A 21,194-nucleotide genomic window follows, 5' to 3' on the forward strand; every position below is an offset into this window, starting at 1 on the left:
AGTAGTAAAAAATATTTGTGTAAAATAGATAAGACATCTGAAACGTGTAAGTAACTGCTGTTATTGCGAGGCCTTACAATTTCTTCTTACTTTATCATTTGCTTGAATAATTCTTTGGCATAAAAAGCCTATATTCGAAATCTTGAATACAGGCTTTTTATGCCTGAACTGATAATATTAAATTAATTACAACAAAAACGGACCAAGAGCGTGTCGGGCCACTCTCAGTGTAGGGTTCCATAGTTTCCCGTATTTTTCTCAAAAACTACTTAACCTATCAAGTTCAAAACAAGTTCTACTTTTGTGATTTTTTTCATATTTTTTAAACATATGGTTCAAAAGTTAGAGGGGGGGGGGGGGGTGGCCACACGCACTTACACTTTTTTTTCCTTTAGGAGCGATTATTTCCGAAAATACTAATTTTATCAAAAAAATATTGTAGTAAACCCCTATTTATTTTTAAATACCTATCCAACAATATATCACACGTTGGGGTTGTAATGAAAAAAAAAATCAGTCCCCACTTTACATGTAGGGAACCGTACCCTAACAGAACATTCTTTTTCCACTTTTTACTTTACCACTTTGTCGGTGTGATTGATATACATATTGGTACCTACCAAATTTCAGCTTTCTAGAGCTAACGGTCACTGAGATTATCCCGGACAGATGGACGGACGGACAGACATGGCGAAACTATAAGGGTTCCTTGTTGACTACGGAACCCTAAAAAATTACCCTTTTAGGTGGGTCATTTCTTTACTTTAAAGAGCATAATACTAGTTACCTAACTGTCAATTTGTTGATATGTACCTAATTTTTTTATTACTTACCTTTTTTTCTCAATTAAGGAAAGTTTTGTGCAACTTCGCATTTTGATGACTTTTACCATACCTACAACCCGTTTGATGTCGCAGTTATCCATGGTCGGCAGTATTTTTTTATGAAATTTGGCCTGGTTGTAAACAATCACTGTGATTGTTTACAACCAGGCCAAATTTCATAAAAAAATATGCTTATATGCCATATGCTTGTTTGCCACCGACGCCGACGTAGTATAAAAAAAATCATATCGAGTGGTTACAAAAACTATAGAACGAACATAATCAGATAATTTAAATTGTTTCTCACCACTGAACGCAAGAAAATCGGACGACTGTTTTAAATTATTACGCTTGCGCGACGCCAGGCGAGATAAAATACCACTGGAGTATCTCATTCGGATGCACAAATCTAAATTGCAATGGTTTCTAGGAAAATTTAGCACTGCACTGGGAGAAAACTGAAAACATAATAGACTAGACAAGACATTCTCAAGTGAAATGGAATGTTACCATCAGTTGAATCAGTGATTCGAATTTATGCGATAGTTTGTGACAAAATATGTAGTTCTTATAAGTTCTTCTAATGAGCTTTTGTACCATGTTTTAGCAAATAAATGACTGATTCTGATTCTGATTGTTCTGCTTGTTGCCGCACGCAAAATGCAATAATTTTTCGCTACAAACTTACAATATGGCAACATTCAAATTTTGAAGAACTTAGTTTAACTTAGCAGGAACGGAAGATCATTAGTATCTGTAGATAGTGTCAAGGGTGATCAGACTAAGAATTGTACCTCAATTTTTTTAGCGCCACCTATTATAGACTATCATAACTACACAATGTGTGTATTGACGTGATATCATGATATTAAAATAAAGATATTTCTCATAAAAAATAAAAACACGAAAAATATTTGAGGAAAATATGATTTTTGACAGGCTGCGAAACAGTGCCATCTAATGTTATCATAAAAGGCCCATATATTTCAGGGGTACGCTTTTTTGTATGGGCTTTGTCAGTCCGGTATATATCTCTTGGTGTAAATATACTATAGGTATAATACAATACAGTTAGCCAGTGACATTGGCTTGAACTTTATACAAATAAACTGCTATATCGGGGTACTTTTCTCTGCAGCCGATTGTACCGATACCTACCATTCGTAGCATTGCACCGTAGCAACTAATATGTATTGTATTCTGTGACTGTAGTTCGTAGCAATTCGATTTCGCTACGAGCCTAAATGGTTTACGCATGGCAGCGCGAGTTATGAGCTACGGGCGTAGCAGATATTTACGTATTTCTTAGAATAGAATAGAATAGAATAGAATCGTTTATTGCAAACCAGATATAAAGGTGTTACATATAATGTGTGGTTAGTTTTGTGTGACGTCCTGTAAGGTAATACTTACATCTAACTTAAATATAATGTTTAACAATATAATTATATCTTAACAATAGTAGGAACTCTGATACATTACTTAATCATATGTCTCGTTAAAGTAAGACATAGACATAGACATAGACATTTTATTAATAATATTATAAATATTACACGTTCATCAATAAAATTATTTAACAGCAATTACATTAAGATTATTACAATTTCAGTCTAGTTATAATTTCGAATTTTTAATTGAAAGATGCATTCATTGATTATATTACATATGATATGTCATTTAGATTTGTTAATTTGATTTTATACATAATTATTATTTTATTCTAATATAAGTTACTTGGTAGGTCAAAGAAATCTTTTATGTCATAGAAGGAGTATTCTAAGAGCCACCTTCTTAACTTTTTTAAAAATTGGTGGGTACTGCCTGCGTTTTTTATTTCTGCTGGTAGTTTGTTGAAGACTCTAGGTCCTATGTGAGACATGATTTTAGACGACTTAGTCAGTTTGGTAGTATGAGTTTGGAGTTGATTTTTCGAGCCCTGTCTGGTGCGAGTGATTTTTTTGAACGGGTAAGAGTCCAAATTTTCATTGACGTGCTTTGCCACGTCGTAAATGTACTGAGAAGGCAGTGTGAGAATATTGTTCTTTTTGAATAGGTTTTGAGCCGGAGTACGAGGTGGAACGGAAGATATAATGCGGACAGCTCGCTTTTGCAGAATGAAGACGCGTCGCCATTCGGCTGCCGTAGCCCATAATTCTAAACCGTAACACGTAATCTTTAATACTGTAGTAACATTTATTAATTAGGAATATTTTTAACTTATTTTTAAAGAACTTGAGGTTTTTAAGCTTTTTATAGAATTCGGAAGGTGATTATAAATTTTTATGCACATAAAATGAGGACTAGATGTAACAAGCTTTAATGATGAGAAAGGCAATTCTAGTTTGTTTAGGTTGCGATTGTTTCTTCTATTATTAATGAGTGGTTAATAAAGATCGAAATGTTTTCTGACAAATTTGCTGATTTCAAAGATGTACATCGAGGCAAGAGTGAGTATCTGGTGTTTAATGAAATATGGTTTGCAGGAGTCGAGTTGGTCTATATTTACTAGTATTCTGATGCATTTCTTTTGTAGAAGGAAAATATTTTCAATTTCACAACTATTTCCCCACAATACGAGACCGTAGGATAACCTAGAGTATGCATATGCGTAATATGCAGTAAGGGCAGTTTCGAAGTCCGTAGCTCGTTTCAGATGGTGAAGTGCATAAATAAAAGAAGACAACTTTTTCGATAGTTTCTGAATGTGAGATTTCCAGGTCATATTACTGTCTAAGTCTAATCCTAATAAAGTAGCTGTATTTACATGTTCTATCTGTATGTTCTGATAATTTATATTTAGTGGCAATTTAAATAATATTATTCTTCGTTGTAGCAAACCTATGAACCCAAAACCGACGTACTTACTTAACTGGCGCGATAACCCAAAATGAGTTTTGGCCTCCAACACAAGAGCACGCGACTTTGCTCGGTGTTGAGCGATATCGCGCCAGCTTTCGCCGACGCCGAGCTCACGGAGGTCAACTTCCACTCTATCCGCCCAACGATATTTTGGGTAACCAGCAGGAAGGCGTCCATTCGGTCTCCCCAAGTAAGCCATTTTGACTGCCCGATCGTAAATGTGTTCAAAAGTAAATGTTAATTTAATTAGCAGTGAATGATCACGGCCATTTCAATGATCCTGTCAGTTTCTTTAGAAAAAGTCACATGATAGCGCTAATATCACTTTCTAATTATACATATTACACATCGTGTTATCTCGACTCACCGTGTCGTTCCAGAGTGAGTAATTTGCTTTAGATATCTATTGTCAGATATAAATATTTAGGTATTTATTATTGTTTTAGGAACACCAGACAAACTTCAAGCAGTCATGCCTTCAACGAATATTCTACTAACTGTAATAGTTTCAATTAAACAACCTTATAGTAGATTGAAGAGTCAACATGTCAAACTGTAAACACAACTTACCTGTCACAAATGTCATAATATTTATCTATTGTCAATGTCAACCTAACAATAATATTCACAATGTTATTTCCTCCTGTCAAGGTTTCCGACGTTGATCGACAGTTGACAGTTGAGATATTGGAAAACTTGAGCGGTAACGATTTTAGTAACCTCGATTGTCGTGCTAGTTTGTATGAGGTTATACTGTTATTACTACAGTCAATGTAAGCTATTACTTTCTTGTTTTTTAATAGGGAATAATCGGGCAATATTCTGCCGTCAGATAGGAGAACTATGACACTTTATAATCGTATAACTTGGCTACACATCTTGGTCATAAGGCACGGAATAAGTTACGAGTTTATGTATTACATACTAGCTTTTGCTCGCGACTTCGCAGAATGCTCCATAATTAACTTCCATCCCATATTTTAGGGAATTGGGGATTAGAAAGAGACAAAAAGTTTCAGTTACAGCAGGGGCGGCTCACTCGCGAGTTCGCGGCCTACTCAGGGGTGGCGCGCATTCTCACGGAATGCACGTTCGCTCTTTCTATTGTTACTTTACGTCGCGATGTATTTTTAAGCAATCTGCGCGTGTGGAATGGCTAATAATACTTAGTTAAATAGACATATTGAATAAAATAAACACCATAAGACATTCTTACACAGATCTACTACTGATTAAGTCCCACGGAAAAGTTTAATAAGGCTTGTGATGTTGGAACTTTAACAAAAATATATAAATATAGTATATATACCTAGAAAGTACCCAAGACTTGAATATAATAGTATAACATTTTATGTGAGTATTAATTCGTTTGAATCCATTGGTAACCCTATCACCGGACGCCGCGCACGTGCGGCTCGTTTCTTTGTTAGAATTTTGTAGGTATTTAAAAAGGCGGCATTTCGTGAACATCAAAGCAGTGGGCCTTCTGTACTTGTACTATTATATATTCTGTGGTTACAGTCACTTTTCATCCCTTAAAAAAATCACGTCGATTCGTCGCTCCGTTTTGCCGTGAAAGGTGGACAAACAAACAGACACAAACACTTTTCCATTTATAATATTAATTTGGATGTATGTATAAGTATCTAGCTGTAGGCAAACTCGACAAACTACAAGACACAAACACTTTTCCATTTGTAATATTAATATGGATGTATAATTATATGTTTAAGTATCTAGGTGTATGCAAACTCGACAGACTTACACTCCACGTATCAGCCTAACAAGCAAAAGTTGAACAATAAAAACGAACACACAACAGCCCAAAACATACTAATTTAAAACCAAATTCTCATAATCTAAAAGCTCAAAAACTGAACGTTTAACTACTAGTACGTTCCAGTTACTCTCATCGTTTGTCGCGAGCTGCGACCGACTTTAAAACACCTAATATACAAAGGACATACCCGCCAAACATTTCCTAGTAACATACTACTTTTTGAATTCGCGATAATCACACATCGCTCGAAGAAAAACGTCTTAACCGCCAAGACTTTTCTATGGTGATACGACTTTTAGATGCGGACAAGCCTTACTTTCTCAGGACACATAAAATGCGCCGCTTTATAGGTCATTCGTCGAGTTTTTATTGTCAAAAGTAATATTTTACACTCACCACTTTATACTCCAATCGTAAAAAATGCTTTAAAATTAATTTTACTCGAGAGATTTAAAGGTGACGGAAGGACCTACTTACATAACTTTACCACCAAATTAAAATTTTGAAAAAACCTCCGACCGCGACATAGTGGACCGATTTTTATGAAACATGGCTAAGAACACTCCTGGCTAACTCAGCTTTCAAACAAAAAAACTAAATCTATATTGGTTCATCCGTTCGGGAGCTACGATGCCATAGACAGACACACAGACAGACAGTAAGACAGACAGACACGTCAAACGTATGAAACCCCGTCGTTTTTGCGTCGGGGGTTAACAACAGGGTAAATTAAAAATGGTACAAAAAACTTAGGAATAAAATTTGAAAGCCACATCTTGTCGGCCATGTTTCGTTCCAGTTTCATAAATATTAGCTCGTGTATTGCGCTTTATAATGAGATACAAACAAACTTTAGCGGTCGAAAATTACAAGATAAATAACACTTCACAAACTTACTAACTTGCTTCAAGATTTACAAAAGCGGCCAACTCAAAAGTAAACGAGAAGTTATCCAAAATATGTTATTTATAGGCGAACGATGAGTAAACAGATTTCTGATATAAAAAGTCGTTAGGTTCCCCAAAAAGATTAAATACAACATAGGGGATGCAAGATCACGAACTCAATTCTGGCCGCGGGCGTCGGCCGTGGCCAGATGGAGATAGGACAACTCTGCTTACAATTATCAAGCGATTTTGTCACGAGCGTAGCTCCTGTCTAGTATAATTTGACACTGGATATCAAAGCAAGTAGAAGATTGGAAGGAAATTTTAAATTGGTTCCTCTTGTGAATGACAGACGGACTGGTGTAACATTTCAATATGCGATTTTTCGGCCGAAATTACTGCAGCGCCGTGATAGGATCTAAATTGAAAAATCGGATGTTTTCCCAGGCGTTGTTTTTGAGCTTCGTTTGCGGATGAAGAATTCTGGTTTCCAAGTTGGATTAACGGTCAGTTTCTGCTGGGTTTTAATTGGTGGTCTGTATGCCGCGAAAATTGGATTTTTGCATAAAATAGGATTTTTTAGAGAAATGTAAACCTCACAGACCTAACTACATATATGTACTGTACATCCAACTAGTACTGCAACTGGTATGGGCATGTGATGTGACGCGAAGGAATGAAAGTCATTTATCGATACAAAAATGAATGTAAAATGAAATAACGGAAGAGAAAACCGAGGAAAAGATGCATGGACTGTGTGAGAGATGCTATATGAAACGAAATCAAGTGAATGACGAGGGGAAGGGCGATAGAGAAGTATGAAAGTCTTGTTGCGCCCAACCAGCATCACTGGGATAAGGGCAAGCGAATGATGATAATTGTCAACAAATAAAAAAACAACATAAATAAGAACTCATACCTCCTGTATTTTATTGGTCCAATACAGTACAATTTAGTCAAATGGAATGTATTCACTCACATAAAAAATTTAATAGCCATAACAAGGAAAAACTTCTCTAGAGAAATTTCGTAAATGTTTGTAAAGGAAGTATAAAGGGAAACAAAAAGGACAATTGCTCAGCACAATTCTATTTACGGCGTTATCTTTAAATAAACAAAACGTCTACCTTATCGGCGTTTACGAAATAAACGTGATATGTGCTGGAACACTTGGAACAAAGGTCCTTAATAACGTTTACCTTGCGAAAAGTATTGTTTACATTTAAAAAAACACTCAATTAGATTTACCTACTATTGTGTCAAAGTTCAATTTGTGAGAATGATGGTGGCCTAGGCAAACAGGTACGACATTTAATCCATTGCTCTGGGTTCAAACCTCAGCTCGTACCAAAGAGTTTTTCGGAGTGTATAGTATGTTCGATAATTATTTAATATTTGCCTGTCGATTTTCGATGGAGGAAAAATCATGCCTGAACTAATCTAAGCTTAATAAGGACTCAGTTGAGTGAGATGGCAGTTGCTTTTGTAAAGACTTGTTCAAACTCGTTTGCCCCCAGCTTGACCCCAGGCCAGATCCCACGAGATTTAGATTTGGGTGGCTAAAAAGAATAAGCCAAAGGAAGATGATAAATTCGTCAGTATTTTGAACAAGTTTGACACGGTCACGCGCATGTAACACACGATTATCACTCCAATTATCGTGAGTGATCTTCAAAAGCATATCTAAATACTGAAACCAGAACAAGTACATCTAAATCGTACTTTTTGTACCTCCTGCAGTACACCGTTGATAAATGTTCTGAATTCCTGAACGTATCAGGAAACTCCCGGCGTGTGGTAACTGCACCGATGCTGGATTTATTCTTTTACATTTTATTTCCGGATCGCGGTCGTGCGGCGACGATAGCAGTGTTCCTTACCCGGATAAAACGTGAAATATAGGCACTCCACCTTTGAGAAACTAGGGACTTTTAAAAGTGGAAGTATGAGTATATAAAATGATCAATATACACCCTGTTTTTATTGAATTCCGTTAACTTTAAGAGAAGATTCTTTAGTTCAAATACAATCAATTTCTCTAAGAAACTAGCCTCTTAACTCTTACAGCTATCGAATGATTAAAAAATAAATTTAATTAATGAACACGTTTGTGGCTTCCTTTACCACTTCCTAATGTTATTTGTTTTGACATGTGCCGTCAAACACTTGACAATGGCTTTAATGTTATGATTAAGGTCCTCTCACACTAATTAATCCATTTATTATGTATGGAAGCGAAAAAAAAGCGATATACAGAGTGGTTCCTGATGATGAACCTAACTGCGTGTCGAATTTAACGGAAAACAAAAAAAAAACACGATGCGTATATAGATAAAGGATACACCAAGAATATGGAAGACCCTGAAAAAAATCATAAGCATATAGGCGATCGGTCTGGCCTAGAGCGTAGTGACCCTGCCTGCTAAGCTTCGGGTTCGAATCCCAGTTAGGGCATATATACTCGTACCTACTAGAATATTTTTTCCTTTTATTCAATAACTTCAAGCTAGGTATAGTTTTTCCTGTCACGCTGTATGTATAACTGTGTGATCTAAATCTTATTATGTTACTTCAGTAGATATTCATTATGTGATTGCTTAGATGGAGTAATTTTTGCGAACACGCTAAATGTCGTTTCATCTTCGTCGTGTCGGCAAAAAGTTATTTTTAGCTTCTAAACATTTTTGCGACTTTCTTTACAAAGAAATATTTTTAAATTTCATGATTCTAGAGATTAACATGAACCCATAAAAACTATACGGTAGGTATTAGAGTAAATGGAAATGAAATGTTTTTTAGAAGATAATGAAAGTATTTTGTGACAATATATTATTTTTAACCCCCGACGCAAAAACGACGGGGTGTTATAAGTTTGACGTGTCTGTCTGTGTGTGTGTGTCTGTCTGTCTGTCTGTCTGTCTATCTGTCTGTCTGTTTGTTTGTCTGTCTGTGTGTGTGTCTGTCTATGGCATCCTAGCTCCCGAACGGATGAACCGATTTAGATTTAGTTTTTTTTGTCTGAAAGTGAGTTAGTCGGGAGTGTTCTTAGCCATGTTTCATGAAAATCGGTCTACTATGTCGCAGTCGGGGTTTTTTTCAAAATTTTAATTTTGTGGTTAGGTTATTATACGAGCCGTTCAGGTAGGTGGAAACGGAAACTCAACTACATACTTTCTTTTAAGGCTTATTGAAACGTTTTTTGGGCAATTTCACCATAGTGACACTGACACTGGACACTGACAATTGGTTTCATAAGTAAGATTTTTACTCAGCGTCAATATTTCCTTGTTGAAGAAGCAATGAATGGCGAAATGTCACTGTCGGGCGACAATTGTTACTGTTGCGCTGGCCACAGGGTGGTAATGTCAAGCTAAAATGTCAATTTCTTAAGCTACAGAGTGAACCTAACGCATGAATCTGTAGCGAGTGCCGCGCACGCTGCAAGACACCATCGCGTGCGCAGACTTCTGGCTGAAGGGTGTGGTATTTCGGCGGCTCCGGGGCAACCTGCCGAACCCTACGCCGAGTCAGACGACGCAACGGAGCCACGCTGTTACATCGTCGCCCAAATCTAATGTTTAATTTGTTTACTTTTTTGTATGTCTCTTGTATTTTTTTTTGTAATTCTTGTTTTGTATTTTGTAGTTTCACAGTGCCTTGGTGTAAACTGTAATGCTGTGTTAGTTTTTGATTAGTGCGGGGCGTTAACGGATAGTTAGTATGAATGTATAGTCCCGTCTGGCAGAAAGCATGAAACTTGGCATGTATATAGCTTATAGGGTTATATAAGAAAAAATAGAAGTAGAAACACGCCGAGGTGTCAATGTTTCCCCTCTTTCCCCCCACTTTTGTATCCCTGTTTTCAGTTTTTTTTTTATATTTCCATGAAAACCGTAAAAGCTACAATAATAACGTCTAAGAGAAGTATATTCTCTATAAAATTCTCTACAATACTGTTTTTGGAAGTATATAGCTAGAACTTATAATTTTCAAACTATGCTCATTTTCCCTTTGCCATATTTGTGTTTGGTGACCAGGGGCCCGTTTCTCGAAAGGTACAAGCCTTGTATTACAAGTGCGCGAACTGTCAAATCGTATGGGTTGTCATGGAAACACACTTGTAATACAAGGCTTGTACCTTTCGAGAAACGGGCCCCTGTAGGATAAGTAAGGCCAGCGACTTTGCACTTTTTCCTGTGGCGATGCTGCTTGGCAAAATTGTTCATTGGGTCAAACTGATCCGATTTAGCCCAATAGTCATGAAATCGCACGTGACTACTCCCCACAAAGAGAAGGGGAAGGGGCCGGTTCCCTCGATGAAATCTATGCAATACTTCTTCTGACTCTTAGCGACTAGGGCAAATCGTATATCATTTCCGTGTAATGTAGGGACGTGTTAATCATTTCTGAAAAAATCGTGGCACCTTTTCATACAAAAATAACGATTTTATAACAAAATAATGTTTTTTGTGTATTTAATTGTAACAGTTATGGCATTTCCAATTAAATCGTGGTAATTATCTCATCAATAAATAAAAAAATTAGGACAAGTTAGCCCAAAACCTAGTTTCGATGAGGGGATCCTGGAGAAGTCAAGGGATCTCCTCAAATCTTAAAGGCATAGTTATAGTGATTTTTATGTTTTTATAAGAACAGCATGCATTTAAGTTGAGAACAGTGACATTTGGTGCAGTGTGCAGTGGAACTGCTGTTGATCATCAGAACGTTACTCCTCAAAACTGAACGGCAGACTTATACGGACTTGGGTAGTTTTATAAATAATAAATAAATAATTCGCCATGGAGCAATAAAAACCTTCTACCCTTACTGTTTCTCAGACTGCACGGGCGTCAATCGGTACGATCAAAATCTCTTGAACGACAGAGGTTTCCCGCGCCGCTTAGCTCAGCTCACCGCGCATCGTGTCGCGTGTACTCTAAAGCTTAGTTTGTGAGAGTTTCTGAGTCACGTCAATATGTCTAATAAAGCTAAGATGGTTACATTAAATGAGGTATTTTATTACCTTGGAACGTAATTACATATTCAGGTTATAACACTAATGACATAGCAATCACACAGTAACTGCGTACTAATTGACACGTTATTGTAATTAATCAACAGCAAGACCGAGGGCATAATTGCCCTAAATTCTGGATACAGGTCAAATAAGGAGCCGCAATGTCAAATTATGTGTATGTTTGATATCTCGTGTCGTTTACAATTATCATGAAATGGCCTTTTATTGTACTTCGGTGGTAAACAAGCACGCCATCACACCACAAAGCCAGAGGTCGCAGGTTCCAGTCCTGCCGGAGGTGTGAATTTTTCCATTTTTCCTTTAATTTAAAAAAGTAGGTAAACAAGCAGTCTGTGTATAAAGGAAATCCCCAATATCTGATAAAGAGCAAAGTGTTAATGTGAAATAAGATGGCTCAAGCTGTCCTACAATGTAGAAGAAATCGACAATTTTGAAGTAAGTAGATAGGTAGGTAACGCCGTGTCTTGCGTGGGCGACGGTCGCGCGACCGTCGCGCGACGCGTCTCATCGCATCGTCTATTTCCATATCGATAAGGTTTGGTTTCGTATCGTCACATCGCCGTCGCGCGACCGTCGCCCACGCAAGACACGGCGTAATTCGTAATTATTCAAGATGATTGACAATTTTTTTTTCTACAGCATGGTCTCAATCATGGTAAGGAGTAGGTGAATAATATATATACCTTTACATGGGTACCTTAAATATCCATACTAATATTATTAATGGGAAAGTGTGTGTTTCTGTTTGTTTGTCCGTCTTTCACGGCAGAACGGAGCGATGAATTGTCGTGATTTTTTAAGTAGAGATACTTGAAGGGGCGGAGAGTGACATAGGCTACTTTTTGTCTCTTTCTAACGCGAGCGAAAAGCTAGTTTTTTATATATTTCCACAAATCACTTTACACAGATGTAGTTTGATGTGTTTAATGTCAAAATTAGGCAATGCTGTACATAGTTATCTTATCATTATCAAACCAAGTCGAATTGCGTTCAGTCACCTCACTTATGTTTACCTCAGTGTTTCAAATTGTATAATTACTAACTATGTTATAGCTATGTCATATACAGCCATTACTGACCATAAATCATTATTATGCCTATGTAGCTGCAGAGATAACTGACCCCACTCTATAGAGATTTTTCAGGGTTACTTAGGCACGAATAAAACTAACGTCGTCGAATTCACATTTTAAATTGAGAACGTTCACTTGAATGAGCCAATCAGCGACGTCCGATTTTCAAAGCTTGTTTAGAGTTTTGCCAGCCTAGCCGAAGTGACTATCGCTGACGCTACGTGGCGATCGGAACGCAGTCTGGCTCTGTCGCACCACTACCACAGTATAATAAAGAGTACTGTGCTACTATCGTATAGTACGGCCACTCTCTGCTTCCCGCTGAAAGTGCAGCCCACCCGCTCTCGGCTACCTTACAGTTACCGCCTGTCAAGAACGCGACCAGTCGACCAGTCATATCTCACACAAGCATGGAACGCGTTCGCCTACACGAGCTTTCAGCTTAGTCTGTGTGCGTAGGAACGCGCTTATTTCATATCGAGGGTTTACTGGTGAAGCCCGATAAACCGAGATAATTTGTCATTGCAATAACAACATTGTGGAAATTGCATAAAGCTCGAAAGAAAACGTTCGAAAAATTATCTCGATTTATCGGGTTTCACCAGTAAACCCTCGATTATAATTTATTTTGTTTATATCGCCACTGTCCGAGGTGCGCAACTACAGAGGAGCGATAGGGAAAGCTAGCTACGATAAGCGTAAGCAATTTGTCACGTTGGTTAGGTACTCTGTTTTTGCCTGGAATTTTAATTACAAGTTTAGAAGACCGGTCACGTAGAAAAGACGGGAGAAATCCGAATAACGAAACAATTTCAGCTTAAGGATGTGATTTGAGAGCAACGGAATAAATAACACGGTCTGACAGACTAATTATCAGGACAAAAGAAACGTTTTACTGCTTTCTTTTAATTTATTTGTATTAATAATGAAAATACAATTAACCTCATCGAATTCTTACTTTATCTACAGGTGATTTGTAGTTTTGACCCGTGGGGTGACAGGTTTAGGATTTTAGCGCTCCCTTTCCTCCCGTGGGTGTTGTAGAAGTTGACTGTGAGATTGGGTTCAATCGTGGTGTGGGCTATGGGCTGCCAACCTGCCACTAACCACCATTAAAATTTGTTTTCTTACAACCTCTTGCAATTGCTAAGAGTGACACTTAAACTTGAGCAGTTTCATGTGCTCTGCCTACGCTGTTTGGGAATATAGGCGTGAGTTCATTTATGTATGTATGTTTGTGCCTTTTTTAGGGTTCCGTAGTCAACTAGGAACCCTTATAGTTTCGCCATGTCTGTCTGTCCGTCCGTCCGTCCGTCCGTCCGTCCGTCCGTCCGTCCGTCCGCGGATAATCTCAGTAACCGTTAGCACTAGAAAGCTGAAATTTGGTACCAATATGTATATCAATTACGCCGACAAAGTGCAAAAATAAAAAATGGAAAAAAATGTTTTATTAGGGTACCCCCCCTACATGTAAAGTGGGGGCTGATGTTTTTTTTCGTTCCAACCCCAACGTGTGATATATTGTTGGATAGGTATTTAAAAATGAATATGGGTTTGCTAAGACCATTTTTTGATAATATTAATATTTTCGGAAATAATCGCTCCTAAAGGAAAAAAAAGTGCGTCCCCCCCCTCTAACTTTTGAACCATATGTTTAAAAAATATGAAAAAAATTACAAATGTAGAACTTTATAAAGACTTTCTAGGAAAATTGTTTTGAACTTGATAGGTTCAGTAGTTTTTGAGAAAAATATGGAAAACTACGGAACCCTACACTGAGCGTGGCCCGACACGCTCTTTGCCGGTTTTTTAAGTGCAATTTAGTGCAGATGAAGGTTTTACGGGCGTGTGAGAAAATTTAGAGAGAAATTACAGTACACACAACACAACAATTCTGTTATGATTAGGTACTGTCATAATAATCAACTGGCTATATCAGTTATTTAACGGCCTGCCTGCTTAAAAGTACTACATTAGATAATAACACCCTTATTCATAAACGTACTATAAGTTATCAAGCCGATAAAGTTCGTTTGTCCCTTACCGACGTATTGGTGTGATAGAAAAGGACAAACGAACTTTATCGGTTTGATAACTTTAGAGTGCGTTTATGAATAAGGGGGTTAATAAATAGATATAGTATGGGTTAGCGAATTTATAAAGATAATTGCAACAGACGGCTAAAATTGACAAATTACACCCAGCTTCCATTTCAAAGTTGTTCTCAAATTAAAACTAGAAAGTTAAACTTTGATCTAATGAGTAATGAAAGCCAGTCACAACAAGGGTGCTCAACGAATTCTTTAAAGTTAAATAGCTCTTTTAACTTTAGATTAAACTAAACAGGGCGGCGATTGCGGTGGTCGTTCATTTAAGTGGCGGCCATCGAAGTTATAATGGGCTCTTGTGAACATCTTATCTTGAGATTCGGTGGCTATTTTTGGGGTTCCGTGGAGAGCACGTTCGTTAGCAGATGTCACTAGTTTTGGAACAGTTTCGAACAATCAGTTGGATTATTTGTTTAAAAACATTGTGTAACTCAAAATTATAGATAGAGGTGGATTCAGTATACAAATCAGATAGAAATACAGTCACCATGTATTTAGTGATGAAGCAACGAGGCAACTGTCTCATGAAAACAAAAACATTTTTCCCTAGTAGGCATGCAAAAAACACACTTAAGTTAAATAAATAAAAACAAACATGAGTTTCCGAAAGTTCCGGATGGAGAGGATAGTTTGTCCGTAGCACAATATTATCTGTTTGGCCCAAAAGTTAGCTGGTAGAGAATGCCTTTTGGTTAATACCAAAAGGCATTCTCTACCAGTTCGCCTTTTGTACATTTTTTACTGTGCAATAAAGTTTAAATAAATAAATATTATTTTAATGTTCTATTGTACATGCTACAAATTTTTCAAAGTATTAGTAGTTATTTCTTCACATTTCATAAGCTCTTATGATTACAATAAAAGACAAATATTTAAAAACATATTTAACCTTTACAGGTGTAAACGCGAATAAAATTAAAAGCGGTGTAGGAAAAAACTATCAGATTCCAAATGATTTGTGATTCCAAGAAATAACATTAAAATACCTAAATTAAAACAAAAATAAATAAAATAAATTACAAATGTAAGTAAACTATGTCCAAATTGTGTAGATTTCTTTCATTAAAGAATGAAATTATCTGGATAGATCAACTGTTCCGCCAAGAACCTGTCACAGGGCCCAATTTTCATAAAATTTCCAAGTGCAATTTAAACTTGAGTGAAGGGGTTTCACGGGTTATTAAGTGAGGTTGTCATTTTTCACGTCTCCTATCTTGTGACCCCGTTGGGTGTCAGATTGTGATCGTGTCAAAAGTAGGTTGTCCCCTTCAATTTGAATCATGTTGATATTTTTTATTATTTTGGAGAGTTGAAAATGAATCTGTTGTACAAAGAAACAAGGTTGTTATTTTCTAAAAGGCTGTATAAACGCTTGGTGTCACTGTGCTGTACCTATATTATTTGTGGAAGTATTTACATCTTGTAGTGAATATCTGTTATTTCAGGTAACTAACTAACTTTCTTTGCGAAATAATCGACAGTAGTAGTCATTCAGACGAGTACCTGAATTAGCTTCATGGTTTTTGAAACAATTTCACATACTTATTCATGTTTCTATTTTTATTCAAGAATATTATAAATCTCAACAATTTTTAATACTTATGTAAGAAGTGTAACTGTCCATAATTAGCTTCATTTTAAGGAAATATAAGGATTATTTACAAAAACAGCATGTAAATTTATGAAGTTTCGGTCGGCACATCAGATAAGTATAGTCGGCACCAATAGAAAGAACGAAAGAAAGAAAACGTTTATTTGGTGTATTAAAACTTAACCTATACTTAGTCTATACACCAAAATGAACGCCGATGACTAAGTTAGCCATGGCGCTGGTTTGCAGGGCAACCAAGTGAGAAATTCTCTAAATAAAAGAAAAACATGCAAAAATAATATCACGAGGGAGAGGAAGTAACGGGTAAGGCTGAGTTATAATTTACAGAATACTACTACTACTGGCCGTAGCGCCTATTTCAGACGACTTATGGTGCAATGTCCGAGAGACATCGCTGTTGATGACTAAAGGACCGACATATTCTGCCACATAGCTGACAAGGGAAACTTGCAACCGATTTACATAGTATAGGTAAATGTACTTAAAAATGTAACGAAAGAAAGCCAAGTGCATGATAGCATATGAAACAACGCGCCAAAACTAGATTTGCTTCTGCAATCTAAAAGATTGATTATTGTTTACTTTTATTTTTATATATTTGTTGAGATTAAGTGCAATCAATGCTAACCCTTTGAGTATTTTCACGTGAAATTAATGTATTAAAATAAATATAACCAACCACCACCAAACCTACAAAACTAGACATGTTTCGCCTTTCTATGAGGCACCCACCCTCAAAAGATGTGGAACTGAGCTGATTCCATTGATTTTGCTTAATAAATATACTCTTCTACGTCTGTTTTCTTGGTCTCTATTACCTTCATACCTAAATGCTCTTTTTTCCGTTTCAGAGCGCCTCAACGTCCTCTACGAACGCAACTGGACCCGCCTTGTCCACGAGCAGCTCCGAAAGTTCGAGTCCTCCATCGTGGCTGCAGCTCGCCAGGCGTCCGATGTGCAACCTCAGGAGTTGACCCTTGAGTCTAAGTGGACGTTCTCTGGGGCGCTCATATACTGCATCACGTTGATTACTACAATAGGTCAGTTATCATTTTCATATTTTTAGAATCAGCACGTGAACCGAATGATGTAAGCCTTAAGAGGTGGTCCAGTCGAAAAGAATTAGTGTGTATGAAACAATCTTTAGACATACCTAGGTAAAAGTATATGACTAGAAATAAGAATCAGCAACACCGATTATCCATATTCGTATCTGGAGCCAGACATGAAAGTCCGATGTGTAGCCTCTGGAGTTGGCCTTGGAGTCAAAGCGGACGTTCTCTGGGGCGCTCATATACTGAATAACGTTAATTATTACTATAGGTAAGTCATCCCATTGACATCTTAAGAAGTGAAGTATTGCTCGACTGATGCAGGCCTTAAAAGGTGGTCCAGTCGAAAAGAATCAGTATGCTATGGAACAATCTTTCGATATAAAAAATTAACAGAAAGTCAATAATATGTAACTTATCCATAAGCTAGTAAACAACACAATACATCAATCAAAATTATTTGACACAGCAATATATAAAGCTTTCAGTTGGCTAACCCGAAAATATTACAGCAAGTAATATTATCAAAGAATAAACTTGCTCAATAAATCACTGTCAGATCAATATTGTGTCAACAGACCTAAATATAGAAGCGAACTCGTTAATAATTTATTTTGAATTCTAGGTATAGAATTCATATATTTTGAATACAATTAAAGTTTACCTCGAAGTTTTGATGCCCTAAACATCTTGGCTTACTTTTTCCCTGAGTAATAATTTAAACGATTTGTAAGATCCTAAAAGTGAAATACTACGATTTAGAGTCTAATCTTTGATGCTTTCTAATTGATTGTATCTTTTCTATCCAGGTTACGGCAATGTATCACCCCGCACGGCGGCAGGTCGGGCAGCGACCGTGGCGTACGCCGCAGCCGGCGTACCGCTGACGCTGGCGTGCTTGGCTGGTCTAGGCGCGTCGCTGGCGAGGCTGGCGAGGGCTGGCTGGCTGACTGCTACTAAGAAGAAGGTTCCCAATACTTGGAGAAAAGAGGGAGAGGTAAGCTTTGAATTGAATCACCATATAATTGTAATATTGGTGTAACGCTGACGCTGGCGTACTTGGCTGGCTTAGGCGCGTCGCTGGCGAGGCTGGCGAGGGCTGACTGGCTGAGTGCTAGTAAGAAGAAGGTGAAGAAGGTGCTGATGAATACTTAGAGGATAGAGGGAGAGGTAAGATTCAAAGATCACCTAGTGTTTTAAATATAACTAACGCAAAGAGGATCGAGGATCGAGTGTTACTGTCAAAGTAAAATGTGTAATCACAGTGCATAGACTGCCATCTCTCGACACAAGCTTAAATTAAGAGGGGGTCGTACGAAATCCTCGAAAAGTGCATTCGGCGTTTAACAAATGCTGCTCACATTTCTAAATTAAATGAAATAAAATAAATGTAGTTATTATCTTAAAGAGTGTGTCTACAACTTTTGACTATTCACAATCTCCAATTATTAACGGTGTAATAACTAAACCCACACAAAGTTGACCTAAAATGAGAAAAACGTATGTCGCCGTTTAGTAAACTTTGTTAAAAAAATTCAATACTCTAGTTATAACATTATGTGATTCTGAAAGCCAGATAAATGGACTACAAGTTTTGAGGTTTTTTATATTTTTCCTCTCAAAGGCAACAAAGAAATTTTACCTTAAATTTAAACTATCGTAAAATTTCCATACATTCGCCATTGCTGTCAGAATTTTCCTTTCGATTAGATGCCGTGAGCGGCTCATCGGAGGCAGACGTGTCGCCGGTCGCTCCGCGTTGACAATTAAATTTGACAAATATTTTGACAGAAAATCGTGTACGTACACGAAAAACCATACCAGTGTAAAACTGTGCTCAAAATAAATAGGGTAAGTCGATAATGTCAGGTGGAGATCCAATCTCATTTAAAGTGTAAAGGTGCATGGCTTGTGCATCAAAAATAAATAAAAATATATCACATTATTAAAGAAAATAACGAACACAACCGAATGAGTATAAATGATTTCATTCTAGTTCGGTTAAATTGAAAAGAGTTTCATGTTTTCTTTTACTCATTGGAATAAATTTTCATTACGCTGGTATTAACAGTACGTCATTTTAAAAATATATATGACAGCACCTACGTCAAATTCTGTCAACCAGGTTGTATGTAAACAATTATAATTTAATTTATTTTTACATATTTAGATACTTATTAATCGATTCTTACTTAGAATAGAAGAAAGGGAAATGCGGGCGGGTATATAAGTACCTATTTATTAAATACAATATTCCGTATGGTGTGCTTCTGGTTCAAATTTTTCATATAAAAAAATGTTTTAATTTCATTAAAGATTACCCTGTGCATACCACGAACACGTAAGTAACCGTAAGTTCATCGTTGTTTAGAAAGTAACGCTCGTCTTGAATGGCACTTCTCCATTCAACTAGACCAGATGTTCATGGAACAGTCACCAGCATACGTATATGACTATGAACGGCCGTGACAATATATCCGATTCTCTATAAAGGCCATAAGTATATGACGACATATTCCCGGCAAAAAATTGTGATGCTTCGTGACCGGCAAAAACATAGTCTCTCTTTCTAGCGTCTCGCGAGCGTAGCGTCGGGCCAACTGTATGGAAAAAGACGCCGCGTCGCGTCGGCGCGGCTTAGCCATACAGTTGGCCCGACGCTACGATCGCGAGACGGTAGATGTGGGAGGGTCCTTATTCGTATAAATATCTGATCGGGTCGCTTAAAAATATTTGTTTCCTTATAAAAATCTAAATTACACTCTCACTCGCATAAATATCTATCCATTGTTAAAGCAAATATATATCTTACGGGCTAGAAATCATTAATATGTAATTAAAGTGCAATAACAAACCCTACCTTAGTTGCCTTAGAGCGGTAAATTGTATGAGGTGATTTGACATCTCACGAAACACGTGCAGTATTATATTGTCATTGCATATGTCTGTCTCATCTGTTCTTAAACTATGACAACTAAACTTATTACAAATCTGATATCAGAAGCCTTTTTACAAGCTTTTATTCAACTTGCCTTGTTAGTTTGGGTCAAAACGTAGAAGCTAAATTTGACCCACTTTCCGGTTTCCGATTGAGCTGAAATTTTGCACACATATGTAAATCACGTGACAATGCAATATTATGGTATCATGGAGGTGATCTGATGATGGAGCAGAAAGGTGGTCAGAGGAACTCTGTTATGAAACGTCGTATCCCCATTGAGTAAGGGGTTTTTAGAAACATCTCGGAGAGCAAAAGATGATTGTTGAAAGAAAGGTACAGTCGGCTAAGGTAAAGCTTGTGCCAAAAATGAATTTTTTGCAAAAAAAAAAATTATTATAAATTGGGAGGTGTAATTTTTTATTATCTCTGCATTTCATTGAGAAGAAAAACCGGCCAAGAGCGCGTCGGGTCACGGTCAGTGTAGGGTTCCGTAGTTCCAGGGAAAATAATATATTTAGTTAGGGGCATGAAAATGTCTGTCAAAGTTGGCATTTAAATTTATTGTATTATTTACTCATTTTAACTTTATTTTTGTGTAAAATTTTGCTCAGAATTTGTTCGTTATCCTTTTGAATGTAGTGTATACCTACACTTCTAAAGTTTATGTTCCATACATACTTACTACAATTTTCTTTTCATTGACAGACGATTTCAATTTCAATTTCAATTTGATGGATAAATATCCGCGGCCTGAGGGGTGAATAGGATCAGGAATGGGGGAATCGGGTCGCAAAGGGGGTGAATAGGTGTACGAAGGGGGTGATTAGGGTCGGAAGAGGGGTGAATTGGGATGTGTGGTCAATGGTTGTCAAATTGTATAAAAGATATATAACTTACCTAAAGTGATGTTTTTATGAATGACCTCTCTGTATATGGATGCAATTTATAAGTCAATGTATTGCTTCGTAGTTAGACTAGATACAAGAAATCAACATTTAGAAATGTTAATTACACTTC

General features: G+C 37.0%; 1 protein-coding gene across 1 annotated transcript in view; it reads left to right on the forward strand.

Annotated features, from left to right (window-relative positions):
* Positions 1 to 18,278, forward strand: part of LOC125230422 (TWiK family of potassium channels protein 18-like) — a 335,420-nt gene extending 317,142 nt beyond the window's left edge. Inside the window, exons 3-4 of the mRNA XM_048135559.1 lie at positions 17,036 to 17,224; positions 18,046 to 18,278. Coding sequence (XP_047991516.1) covers positions 17,036 to 17,224; positions 18,046 to 18,278 — 422 coding nt within the window. The remainder of the gene's footprint in view (positions 1 to 17,035; positions 17,225 to 18,045) is intronic.
* The last annotated feature ends 2,916 nt before the right edge of the window (positions 18,279 to 21,194 follow it).

Source organism: Leguminivora glycinivorella, chromosome 10, assembly GCF_023078275.1.
Source record: "Leguminivora glycinivorella isolate SPB_JAAS2020 chromosome 10, LegGlyc_1.1, whole genome shotgun sequence".
In the NCBI taxonomy this organism is placed as follows: domain Eukaryota; kingdom Metazoa; phylum Arthropoda; class Insecta; order Lepidoptera; family Tortricidae; genus Leguminivora; species Leguminivora glycinivorella.